The sequence below is a fragment of the Arachis hypogaea genome, chromosome 13, assembly GCF_003086295.3.
Source record: "Arachis hypogaea cultivar Tifrunner chromosome 13, arahy.Tifrunner.gnm2.J5K5, whole genome shotgun sequence".
Classification (NCBI taxonomy): Eukaryota; Viridiplantae; Streptophyta; class Magnoliopsida; order Fabales; family Fabaceae; genus Arachis; species Arachis hypogaea.
This window is the reverse complement of record NC_092048.1, coordinates 142,625,637-142,639,005: the sequence shown is the minus strand read 5'-3', so window position 1 is coordinate 142,639,005 and position 13,369 is coordinate 142,625,637. Positions and strand designations below refer to the sequence as shown.

General features: G+C 38.2%; 2 protein-coding genes and 1 long non-coding RNA gene across 3 annotated transcripts; 1 reads left to right on the top strand and 2 right to left on the bottom strand.

Annotated features, from left to right (window-relative positions):
* Positions 1-1,046: 1,046 nt before the first annotated feature.
* Positions 1,047-6,198, bottom strand: LOC140178041 (uncharacterized). The gene is made up of 2 exons (XR_011870085.1): positions 5,640-6,198; positions 1,047-1,391 (listed from the first exon to the last, which is right to left on the bottom strand). It is a non-coding gene; the product is annotated as an uncharacterized lncRNA (long non-coding RNA).
* On the top strand, positions 1,390-5,424 carry LOC112792456 (tobamovirus multiplication protein 3). The gene is made up of 11 exons (XM_025835703.3): positions 1,390-1,763; positions 1,954-2,044; positions 2,140-2,192; positions 2,285-2,377; positions 2,479-2,550; positions 3,158-3,230; positions 3,327-3,372; positions 3,992-4,055; positions 4,165-4,218; positions 4,304-4,381; positions 4,946-5,424. Exons 1-11 carry the CDS (start codon positions 1,569-1,571, stop codon positions 5,036-5,038), a joined length of 912 nt encoding a protein of 303 aa, XP_025691488.1. The 5' UTR covers positions 1,390-1,568; the 3' UTR covers positions 5,039-5,424.
* A 759-nt stretch (positions 6,199-6,957) lies between the features above and the next one.
* Positions 6,958-12,280, bottom strand: LOC112792455 (zinc finger CCCH domain-containing protein 17). Its single transcript, XM_025835702.3, has 3 exons — positions 10,272-12,280; positions 9,269-9,379; positions 6,958-9,153 (listed from the first exon to the last, which is right to left on the bottom strand). Exons 1-3 carry the CDS (start codon positions 10,419-10,421, stop codon positions 7,303-7,305), a joined length of 2,112 nt encoding a protein of 703 aa, XP_025691487.1. The 5' UTR covers positions 10,422-12,280; the 3' UTR covers positions 6,958-7,302.
* Between the last annotated feature and the right edge of the window lie 1,089 nt (positions 12,281-13,369).

Below are 13,369 nucleotides of genomic sequence, written 5' to 3'. Positions count from 1 at the left end.
ATATTGGCCCAAATAGTTGATAATATATTCTATTTTCGACGTATAATCACGCTAAATACATTAAATACGCTCAATAAAACGCTGGACTCTTCACTTTTTAAACTCTCTAAACTCAACCCTTTCTCAACTCTCTTCACAGCGTGGAGTTGTAACGACTGAGGAGGGAGCTTGGGTGGGAGGATTTTAAAGCCATCTTTTGTTACGTTGCGTGTTTCCAGAGTAGCCATGGTCCCTGCATACCAACACTGACAACACACATCAATCGTGTTGGCCAAAAAACAAAGAAAATTTTAAAAAAGTTGTGTAGAAGAAATCTCTACACCACCTACTGCAACATGCTGATTCTGTGTTGAAGTTAACTCGATATATATTTCGCTTCGCTGATGTTTCCACTGCAGATAACACATTACATGCGTGTTGACTCAGACAATATTATAATTCTATATTATGGCATAACACACCATGATAGAATATAACTGCGTAAATATTGTTCATATTGAAAATAATTTCTGATACACTATTGAATTTATTCAAATAATAAATGCTTAAAATAGTACTAGTTTGTAATGACTCTTTATCTATCAATATATTCTGACTATGCTATCCATGAAGATTAATTGTTTGAGTCACTATTCAAGCTAAATAATCAATTTGATTTGAATCGCATAACCAATGCAGTTATGCAGATGAGGAAATTTGGACAAGCTCATTTAATGTCTCATGAGATTCTAAAATCTAAACTATAGCTTTCAGTTGATCTTCTTGCTCGGCAAATTATACCTTTTTGCCTTACCAAATCAGTCATACTCATATCACTGTTTTTAATTTCTGTTCGAGTCATTTTTGGGAGTCTACCTTTCTAATGATAAAATTTTCCATTCATACAAGTTCAACAATTGACCACATTTCAACAATCATGGGTTTAAGCACGATTACATTACATGCGTAATTCCTTTCATGATTACCTTCAACTTGCCCAAAATCTAGTTGATCAAGTTTCACTTTTTAGGGGGAAAAAAGTCATTATCCAATCTTCATTTAAAAAATAAAAAAATTATACGTGTAGCATTTTCAATTTTGTTTTATTTTTATACATAGACAGGTAGATAAAGCAAACAAAAATAAAACTGGGTACAGGATAACCACGTGTTTGTCATTATAAAATAAATAAAATAAAATAATACTAGTAATAATATACCCAAAAATAACAATAATAATAGCAAATGGCGAGAGTTGCATAAATGATTACGTGTGGGCACCGCTATGCTAGGATATCGGTTTCTCTTACATAGGGAACAGTGACCTCAAACCGGCTACCTCCGGTCACCACCAAAACCAATCCATCATAGGTGCGCCCTCTCCCTTTATTTCCCTCTCGGCTCCCGCCGGCTCTGTCCACAAAGCAAAATAAAAATCAATTATTAAAAAACAAAAAAGAAAAAGAAAAATACAATTTGAATAATTTGATTAGGTTGTGCCATTCTGGTTTCTTCTTCATTCATCATAGAAAAGAGATTGAATCCAGCGCCCCTTCCGATTCCGCGTACAGAAGATTCTATTCCGTCCCGATGGTGGCCAGAGGCGTGCCGGCGGAGGTGGCGACCACGGCGGTGTTCTCGGTGGCCGCCGCCCTTAACCTGACCAAATCGTCGTTGTCGTCGTCGTCGAACTGGTGGCACGACATCAACGCATCCTCTGTCTGGCAGGATCGTATATTCCACATCCTCGCCGTCCTCTACGGCATCGTAGGCGCCGTCGCGCTGGTATTCCTCTCTCTCTCTCTCTCTCTCTCTCTCTCTCTCTCTCATACACACACGCGCACGAAACAACCTATTCCTTTTTGGTTCCTCGATTTTTGATCGGTTAGGTTAGGGTTTTCCTTCAGATATAAGATTTATTAAATTATTTATTAATTATCGTAGTTACTTTTTTTGTTTTGTTTGTAATTATTAGGTTCAACTCGTTCGGATACAATTGAGGGTGCCGGAATATGGATGGACGACGCAGAAGGTCTTTCACTTTCTCAATTTTTTGGTGAATGGGGGTTTGTATCATTCAATTCTGAAAATCTCTTTTCTCTTTTTAGTTTGATTAGTTTTTATTATGTGGGCTAATGCATGCTATTTTCTGGTTCTGCAGTTCGATGTTTAGTTTTCGTCTTCCGTCGGAATGTGCAGAAGTTTCAGCCAGAGGTGAATGAATTATTTCAGCTGTTTTCATAATCACATAATGTGAATTCTCATAATTATAGCATCTAATAATGGGTCAGGCTTTTGGTGTATAGATTGTTCAACATATCTTACTAGACATGCCAAGTCTTGCTTTCTTCACAACTTATGCACTTTTAGTTCTCTTCTGGGCGGAAATTTATTACCAGGCAAGTTTGATTTGACGTTGATTGCCCTTTTTAAATGGCGTTGTGTTTTGCTATTTCAATGACCTGATTGGTGTTTACCTGCTTTGATGAATGTTTTGTAGGCACGTGCAGTATCTACTGATGGACTCAGACCAAGTTTCTATTCAATTAATGCTGTAGTTTATGTTATTCAGGTGAAAACTCTTGCTCAAGATTTTCTATCTGCTCAGTGCACTAGGTTTGGCTTTTATTATAGGAGGGCCATGGTTTTATACGGCCCTATTCCTTTTTCTGCTTCTATTTCTCAGTGGAAGTAAAGAATAGAATTGACATGAAAGCTACAGTTTTAGCTGTTAAGATTGGTCAGTCTGCCCTATCCTCAGCGTGACCTGTCCCAAACTTTTTCTCAATAGATAAAAAAATGTGCCGACTCCTGTTTGACAAAATATAAGCTCGCCATCCCTCAAGTTACCTGTTATTCCTCGCCCCCATTATTTCTCTCTCTTATAAAAATCATTGGAGGAAAATTAGGAGTTTAGCCCTATGGATGAATGGCATTAGGGATGGCTGTAGTTAAAATGTGTTGTAAGTCGGCTAGTTGAACTATCTAACAGTAATGCACGTAAATCTTTGCAACTGAAAGGTTTAAAATTAATAACCTTTGAGATTTAAATGTTTTGAACTTTGTGTCATCAGTTTTGATGCTCGATCAACATTGATTTGAGGTTTTAAATAGGTGCTACTCTCAGGTTGACTAGGTTCTGAAGCTACTGATAACTCTTCCCCCTTCTTGTGTTTCAGCTTGCTTTATGGTTGTTATTATGGTGGAAACCTATTAGGGTGCTGCTCATCCTGTCTAAGGTGTTCTTTGCAGGTTAGTTGTTAAGAGTTCTCCACCTCCAAAAAGAATAAAATTTAGTATTTTATCGATCATGATTTAATATTCTTGGGTGCATATATTTTGCAACAGGAGTCTCATTGTTTGCAGCCCTTGGCTTTCTTCTCTATGGTGGAAGGTAAACCATTTGTTCCAATTTTCAACTGGATGTGACGTGGTAAGGATTTTGGGATCATTATAACTGATGTTTTCAAAAGAAAACTGGCCGTTTAACCTGTTAATATGAGTGCCTTTTTCCCAACCAAATATGCCAAAACACTGGATAAACTGGACATTAACCTAAATAAAAAGAAATAAAGGATCTGCTTCAGAAACTTCTTCCTTTCTTTGACCAAAGCTATGAAGTTGGATGCCCTTTGCTAATTAACGCATACAATTGTTCCTTCAGGAAGTAGTTGCTTTGCAATACAGAAATAAGTGATAAATGGATTCAGATGTTGAGACTAAAACTAAGTTTCACAACAGATGTTGTTCTAATAAAAATGTTTAACTATAGAGGGGCTTTCAATTTCCCAATGGTTTTGTTGAGGATGAAGATTTGATTGTTTGGAAAATGAACAGGAAGAAGGGATTTAGAAGAAAATTAACCATAAAAAGTTATTTTGCCCAAATAAGACACTTATCATGGATTATATTTTACACATCATCTGTGTATTTGCATTGTGTGTATACAACTTTAAATTTTCTTGTTTTCCATCCAGTTTTTGTATCCTATTTCTGATTTTGTTCTTTGACAGACTATTCTTGATGCTGCAACGCTTTCCTGTTGAATCCAAAGGTCGACGGAAGAAGCTGCAAGAGGTATGCAGTTTTTCAATGAAAATTTTCCTAGATCCACTAAGCTCTTCCCTTTCCTCCATCCCTCTCTCCATTCTCCAGGATTTTAATCTACCTGATCTTTCTAATGCAGGTTGGCTATGTGACCACAATATGTTTTTCATGTTTCCTTGTCAGATGTGTTATGGTCAGTTCCTTTTTTTTTTTCTTTTATGTACCTTGTTGATTTCATCTTCAAATTGGCTTTGATAACTTTTTTTTTATTGTGTTAGATGTGCTTTGATGCATTTGACGAAGATGCTGACCTTGATGTCCTGTACCATCCCATCCTAAACTTCATCTATTACCTGGTTAGTATGTTTATATTTCATTGTGGTCCTTAAATTGCCATGTTTCTAATTATTCCTTGTTTTTGTGCTTGCAACTCACTATATATGTGGATCCATTTTTTATGCCTCTGGACACTCTTGTTTTGAGCTCATTTTTTGAAAGGTTGGACATATTTCCTGCCTGAGTTTGTCAGACTGATGCATTTCTGGTTAATCTACCCGAGTTTTGAGCTCACTCGTGGGAAGATTGTTTTCAAATAAACCTAATTGGCAAGGGGCAAAATAAAGTAATTGCAATTTCGCCAAAAATCCCATTTGATTTTTGAAAGCAGATAATCCACAAAAGACTGATCCCCCCCCCCCTCCCCCTCCCCTTCCCCTCTATTTTTTATTTTTATTTATTGAGAGCATTGATTGTTACCCTGATGCCCGTTTGTATTAATGATTGCAGTTTTCCCCATGCTTTTGAAATACTTGTGAAAAATGGGAAACTTGGTCTCGTAGGGTTTTAATCTATTGAACGGGTATTTGTAATATTGGTCTTTCAACTAACACCCCTTTGTCTTTTTCACAATTTTGCTGCAGTTGGTGGAAATATTACCTTCTTCCTTGGTCCTTTTCATTTTGAGGAAGTTGCCACCCAAGCGTGGTATCACACAGTACCACCCAATTCGTTGAAAAGTTTGAAAATACGGATAAAACCTAGTCAGGCCATCATTAGTGGCTCTCTGGATGTTTCTCACACTAGAAGGATAACTTCCTGAGGGCGTTCAATCTTTTCTATGTTGAATGACAAAGCTAATATCATGTACTTTATAGTTCTCCCATGAGGTTTGTAGATTTTGAAGTGACATTTTATGGGTCGGTGAACGTGTTGAGCTGTGTTACATATGTGATATTTGTTGTCTCTAGGTGAATTTGGTTGCTCGTTGAGGTTCGGAGATTTAACATTAATGAGCAACCATTTGGGGAGAAGGGAACGCTGATGTATTGTATAATAGAGTTCAAGTCTTGTAACTGCCTCCAGTTGTTGAAATTAATTGTTCCTCTGATTTTTTAGTCAACCTTTCTTTCCTTACTTGTATGAAAGTTTAATCTTACTTTGGGCAAGGGCTTAACAAGGCGTGAGCATAATGAAGATTTCCTTTTCGAAATTACTATACATGTTTGAATGATTAATAGTAGCCACAAGAATCTCAACATTCAACATATTTCATACCATATGGAACAGAAGGATTTCTGTGTGTATAAGAACAAAAGGAGATCGAAGAATTCATACCGGGATTCATATTTTGCCGGAATTTGATGATGCCATGAATTGGAAGCATGCTCTTGGTCGCGTGATCCTGAGGCCATAGCTTGACGAGGAATCACTGTGTTCCAGTGAAATTGGAACATGGCCTATGATTCCATCTTCAATTAGTATTAATATCGAAGATCAACCAGTCCAAACTTAAATGTTTGGTTTGACTTGGTTAACCTAGGAATGGTAGGTTTGAAAATCCTACGAGTTATGTTATATGTCATGAATAAGATTCGGTTCTAATTGTTACGAAACAATGTGGATAAATGTTATTGGTTACTTAGTGGACACTAACAGAAATCGAGGTTAAAGTTGCTGCCACACTTAGTTCGAAAATTATTGGTGCATAAATAAGTGTGTTTTCCTAATCAAACTCATCTTAGGTTGTTCTTTTTCTAACTGAACCTCTATACCTTCGTATACAGCACCGTCCACGGGGAAAGCACGTAACCCATCTACAACAAACAAATTACTTACTAGAGGCAGCTTTGTGTATTCTAAAGAGAGTTGAGTGAGTGGTCCATGATTTTTGTATATTTGATAAAACGTAATCTCTGTTCAAATTGAATATATATTTTTGCTGACAAATTCCAAGATTAGCTGTTCAAATTGAATATATATTTTTGCTGACAAATTCCAAGATTAGCGTAACAGGATTTATACGATAATACTGTTGGATTTTCATTCAATAAAAAAACTCTCATTACTGGTGACTGGTGAGCTTTAACCTTCACAGCTTAAAGTCATATTGTGAGTCTAGTTGGATATTTTATACTGCCAATGGATCATAGGTGCATCTTTTTTTTTTGGTGAATTCCTAAGTACCCTTCTTTTTTTGTTTTGGTTTGTACTAGGTATCTATCAGGTCGGAAGTCCAATGACTACTCCTTCGGGTATTGCAGAGGTACAAAGTGGGGATCCTCCCAAGCAAACTCCAATTCCATTTTCCATTGAGTATCAAACCCGGGAGAAATAGTTAAGAGCTAGACCCTCATCCATGCGTTGGTATTCCAAACCCCAAAGTACCCTTTAATAGGACGTTTTAGACCCATTTCTGAGTTGGTTAGGGCCGAATACTGTGGACCAAGGTCTAATCGCATGGATTATCCCAATTAACAAATCAATTTGAAGATCTTAAGGGGCTTGTATCCGCTAAAATAAGCTTCAATCTTGGCTGCAATGTATTACAGCTGACTCACATTTTTTGCTTTGTTACCCGCTTCGGGTTTCTCTCCCAGGTCCAGGTCGTAACAGCACTATGTGTAACAATACAACAAAGATACAGGAAAAACTGTGGCGTGAATTCGAATATTATTATTAACTTTCTAAGTTACAGGCTTGCACTCTGCATGACACTTGTATGCAGAGAGCATAAGCAAAATGCCCACTGCTTAAATAGAAGTGTCCACTCAATCAGATGATAACACAGTGAAAAAATAGAAAAAAAAAAAAGATTAATGATGAATACAAGGAAGAAAAACCAAAACAAAAACGATAATGATACCCCACTTCTACAAGCAAATATTAAGCAGAAATGCTGCTCAGTCAGAGAGGGAGAGACCTAGATAAGTTGAGATCCACCAGAACCATATTCATATCAAAGTGCAGATTTTCCATCAGTTCCTCAGCATTTCCATAATTATGTAGTCATCACACCAATCTTCTTAGCAAAGTCATCCCCATCTTCATCCTCCATGTATTCTTGCTCTGGATTTTCTCCCTCATCAACTTGTTCATAATCATATTCCCCCTCGTCAACTTGCTCATAATCATACTCTCCATCCCTCTGATCATCGCCTTCATACTCCTGTTCCTCTGCGGCTTCATCATAGATCATTCCATCCTCATACGACTGATCACGATTCCCCTCATTATTATCTATCTCCCTTCCAGCTGTATCAGTGTCCTGAAGCTTGGTTTCTTCTTCATTAATTAGTGAGTGGTTCTTGGCACCTTCCTTGGCCTCAGGCAATGCTCCATTTTGCATGTTTGTGACAGCTGTATCATCAGAGCTATGAACAATTTCACTCTGTGAGGATACACCAGCTCCAACTCTTCTCTTCTCCTTCAGAATTTCACTCAGAGGTTTTGGACCATCAAACTGAAAATCACCTTCTGATTGTGACTGTTCCCTTAGACTCTTCCTCTTTCCCAGTGATTGATGCTCCTTATAATCAGAGCTCCTCCCATTCTTAAGTTCAGCAAGGCTTTTGGGTCCGGAAAAATCACTTCTGTCCCCCATTACTTCTCTCCCTATTGATCGTTCCCTGAAATTTCTCCTCTCATCATCCTGCACCCTTCCTCTAATTCTGTCTTGGAGCCTTCCTTGGTGCGGGGTTGGCAACCTTCCAGTTGATAATCTGCTCCTAATTCTTCCTCTGTCTGATTCCCTCTCTGGGTTATCGTCGGCACCACTTGCTGGAAGTTTTATTCTGCCTCGGAAGCGATCATTCAAAGGTAACTGATGCGAATCCTTCCTAGAGTGGTGACTTTGTTGATCACCATGGCTGTCAAAGTCATTAGAGACAACAGATTTCAAACCGTTAACCCTCCTGCGCTTAGATAAACGATGTCGGAGATCTGAGACCTCTACATTGTCAGGACTATCAGATCTGCGGTGAGACCTTCTTTCTAAATGGCCTGGGGCCTTTCTATGCTGCTCCCAAGCGTATGGCTCCTGCATGTGATCATATGAGTCGTAGGATTGAGGAACACGAAATCTTTCTTGATCAATATCACGCGCTAAACCATAATCAGCAGAATGCCCCAAGTCATAATCATTCAAAGAGTCCAAGTTCCTTTCATCTGGACCTCTTGCATTACCAAATTCATCTTCCCCATGATAGTAATCAGAATTTCTAAGCTCGTCAGCTACAAGAACATCAAATCCAGGAGAGGATTCTCTGAGGAATTCATCACTGTCCTTACCATTGTGGAAACTATTATCATCTGGCATACGGACTTGATGCAGTCGATTTGAACGGGCAGCAGTAGGCCCGTTAGCCACTGGGGAAATACTTCTCATTTTAAATCTTGAAGCCTCATCATCAAATCCTGCAGGTGGTGGTGCCACATGCTTCTCCTTCAGCAATTCAAAATTATTTCTTTGTGGAGCAGTTTCGACCTTTGGGGAAGGTTTAATTTCAAGACCTCCAACTAATTTTGGAATGTTTCCTTGGGAGCTTCTCCTTTCTTGTGCATTTTTATCTCTGCTGCCAAATGGCTTCTTAAGATTTGGAGTCTCAGTTCCCTGGTTAGACACTGGGACCTGATTAACAGCTTTGTTACCAGCAGTAGGATTTGGTCCATGCAAGAAAGCACATCTGTCACCTTTTAAGCAAAGACCCTTCTGAAAGAAAATACAAGGGACAGCTTGTTTAGTAGAATTATAAGGCCCTGCAGGTGCTGCAGGTGTCGCTGCAATCTGTGACGAGGGAACAGATGGCCCAGCAGCAGTGGCTGCCGGTGAACCTAACAAGCCATCAAGTGGCTGCACGTCAAAACAAAAGAGTTATCAGAAGCATAATAAAAAAAAAATAACAGAGAAAAATGAAAATAGCACATATATTAACAAGCATTATATGATTGTCTACATAGACACTCACCGGATGACGGAAAGCACATTTGGGGTTCAAGCAATTTCCATTCAACCAATACCAGCAATCTCTAGGATTTACCCGAGCATACTCACTATGGCGGTACTCACATTCATTTCCCTGTTCAAATGAAGAAAATAGCAAATCAAAATCATGGATTCTAGATAACTGCTACTTTGTCTGTTAACATAAGATAAAGCATAAAAAGATCACAGTCACGCAGACATTCCAATAAAAGTCATAATTTGCACAAATACAAATAAGGATTTAACCAAATAATCATAAGCGTGGGCAATTAATTACTTTGACTAACGGAATTAACGATAACAACTTCAAAAATATCTCAAAAGGCAAAGCCCAGCTACTCCAGTGAACAACAACCTTACTAACAGGACACTTTTGCAGACTAATCTATCATCATGACTCACATGTACTCTTGTCACTGCCAGGTAATTGTGTTTCATACTTTTACTTTAATTAAAAGGTTCAACCACTAAGCTAATAAATGCTTGCTTTCAAATGCTATCAGAACATAATCCCATATATTGTCACAAAGGCCAGAGGAAACTAAAACAGCAAAGTTTTATTTGAACCAATCGTATATGTTTCTTATACCTTTCCACCTGGATCCCCACAATTCATCTAATCTGATATTTTTTTTTAAGAAAAAAAGAGAAAAAAATTAACAGAATTTATTTTCTCAAACATGTAACATAACATAACAGAATTCTTTATACCTGCCAACAACAATAACGACTTTTGGGAATTTCCCAAACAAATTTCCAATAAAGTAACAAAATTTAAAGACTCCTTTTTTTTTTATCGAGATTCATAAGAAAATAAAAATCGCTAAACACTGCACGAATCTGAAACCCTAAAAAGGCAGAATTTGGAGAAGAGGAACCTGTTCCCAGTGAGAGAAGAAGGTAAACAAAAAAAATTCTTTTCCTTTTCTTTTTCTTTCCCTCTAGTTTTGAATTAGAAATTAAAAGGAAGGGGTGTGAAAGAGGACCTTTTTGCATGTCAAAGGAGATGCGAGAAAGTAGACGCAATCGGTGTTCCTCTTCAAAGCCTCGTCTTGTGCAGACGAAGGAGGTTGCTGTGGCTGTGGCTGTGGCTGTGGCTGTGGCTGAGGCTGAGGCTGAGGGTGTTGAGCAACCATCGCGGTGGTGGTGGCTGAATTTGAGGGTCGCAAAGCACCCCAACAGAGATCGTGGGAAGAAAGTGAAGAGATCGAACCGAATACGAGAAAAGGAGGTAGATTCGGATACTCTTTCGAGCGAAGAGACGGATCCAATCCAAATCTCACAAAGAGAACTAGAGAGAGAGCCGCCACACAAAATTGGGGTGGAGAGAGAAGGAACTAGAGAGAGAGAGAAAGAAACACTGAAACAGAGAGAGAGGAAGAGAGAGAGAGAGAGAGAATGTGATGGGCTTTAAGCTAAAGTGGTGAGGTATGGGTTTGGCCTGGTTTGGTTTGCGTCTTGGGTTTGTGTTTGTGTCTATGTTTGTGCTTTTGTAGTTTTGTTATTAGTTGTTACCCCTTTGTAGTTTGTACAGTTGTATCTGCTTTTATTATTATGGATTGTGTTTCTCTCTTATATTTTTTACGATTTTGTTTCAGTTGGGGGTTAATGATTCGATTTCGATGTTCTCAACAAAAAGGTGTAACGGAACACTTACCTTTTTTTCTATTGGCTGGTTGATTTTCTCTCTCTCCTCTAGAGCTAATTTATTGGTGTTTTTACTTCTTTTATTTATTTTTTTATATATAAAATTACAAAATAAAATAAAATAAAATAGTAACACTAAACTACTAATACTCTAATAGTGGAGAAGTGGAGAAATAAGTAAATAGTTATTTATGACCATAAAAGATTCAGACGCTGATAATATTGACTATAAAAAATTAAAACTAAAATTATATTCATATAAGATACATTTTATTTAATAAAAATAATTAATTTTTAAATTTTTGTTGATAATTTCATAAATATCCTCATCTTTCATCTTCCTTCATCTCCAAACTCAATTCCTAACCCTACAATATAACTGTCGCTCCCTCCTCCTGTGCCTCTACCCTTCACCTTTCTCCGCCACCACAACTCCCTTCCACCACCACCATTCCCCTTACCCTTCTATCCCCTTCAACCATCACCAACTCCAATACCACCACTGCTCCATTTCCTTCTCCACCCTTCCCTTCCAACCATATCTTCCCCCGCTTACTCACTTACTCACTCTCTTTTTTGTTACCTTGAATGGAAGATCATCGAAGTTCAAGAGCTCATTCAAATGTTCCTAAATCATTTCCGACGACGCCTTCGTTAGCCGCTACAGTTCTGTCTCAGCCACTACCACCTGGCTCTTCGTCTACAAGAACCATTGGCTTCGCAACGCTGTCGATGATCACGAGGAGCATGGTTTCAATGGTTTCCTTGTCGGAATTAGGATACGATTCTCGAACCTTCTTCCGCATCATCCACATGAATCGGGACAGGAATTCGTTCATGGTTCCATCGGCGTCTTCTTCATCGGCGACGGAGCCGGAAGGGACGAGAGTTTTTGAGCTGGGGACTGAGTTGGGTATCGAGTTTGGGTCACGATTTTCCACGAACGCCTCTTTAGCGCTTATTCTCTTATTCTCTGGCTCCGGTTGTTATTGTTGTTGTTGCTACTGGACGAACAGTTCCACAGCCTCAGAAGCAAGATTTGCAACGACAGTTTTTTATTAAGGCGATGAGCCTTGTTCGTCTTGATTTGGAGGTTATTTTAAGGCAGGGTTTTGGGTGCTTTGAGGTCGGATTCAAGATTGATCACTTTAGGCTTTGAATTGAATTCGAAGAAGGAAAGATTAGTGAAGTAGTGGTTAAGAGAAATTGAGGAATTGGTCAAAAATTGAGATTAAGATTGGCATTCTGATGAAAAGATAAATTAGGATTTCTGGAGTAGTAGAAGTGGTGGTGGTTGTGGAAGGAAAATGAAAAAAGAAGATGAAAGAAGAAAGGTATTTATGAAATTATCAACAAAAATTTAAAGATTGGTCATTTTTATCAAACAAAATATATCTTATATGGGTATAACTTTAGTTTCAATTTTTCATCTTTCATAATCAGAAATGACTATTTACCCGTGAAGAGAGTGTGAAAATTAGAAAGTAAACTCTGAGTAAAAAGTAAGAAGTTTCAGTTCCGTTTCGGGTTTATGCTACATTTTTTAGTTTGAAACCAAATTTTGTTAAGTTCCTATTCGCAATTTGTTTGACCAAGCCAAAGCAGTTGCACTTTGTCAATCAAACAAGTTTGACACATTAAAATTCGAAATATATATAATCAATTTTTTTGTGTATAAACATGCAAAGAAATAAAGCAAATACTATTCTATATCCGAGTGGATGATTTATTGGAATCAACACAAGACTCAGACCAAATAACATTATTAGAGTTACTCTTAGCACCATATCTAGCCATCCAATCCGCAGCTCTATTTGCTTCCCGGGACACTCACTCAACGTAAACAAGCCAAGGACGAGATAAAAGTTCCTGAATCTTGTGAACCAAATATGTTACTTCAAATGAATACCCACTTGTAAGATCATGCATGATGGGTAGAATATCAAGGCAATCCGTTTCACATATAATATCCCTCAAACCGCAATTCCAAGCTAAAATTAACCCCCTCCAAGCAACAAATAATTCACATATGATGATAGACCGGGGGAGAATGCTTCCAGAGCAGCCCGAGATCCAACCTCCCTTAGAATCTTTAATAATACACCCGAACCCCACTATATTTAAATCCAGATACAAGCTTGCATCACAATTAACTTTAAAACTGTTGCCTGCCCACAGGTGATTTTAAAGAGACCTAAAGACATTGTTTCGATTCCTGTAAACCTATAAGTCCTTGGCGATAATTATGGCTAGGGCAAAAACTTTGTGGTCTGTCCAAGGGTTATCAACATTGAATATGTCATTGCACCTATGTCTCCATACCACCAAAGTCCTGCACCAAAAGATGCCTCATTGTCAGCCAAGGCCTTCCGAAACCACTCTTCAAGAGCAGTACCTGTCGTCAAGTCCAAGATACTAGGATCCAACATATGCCAAA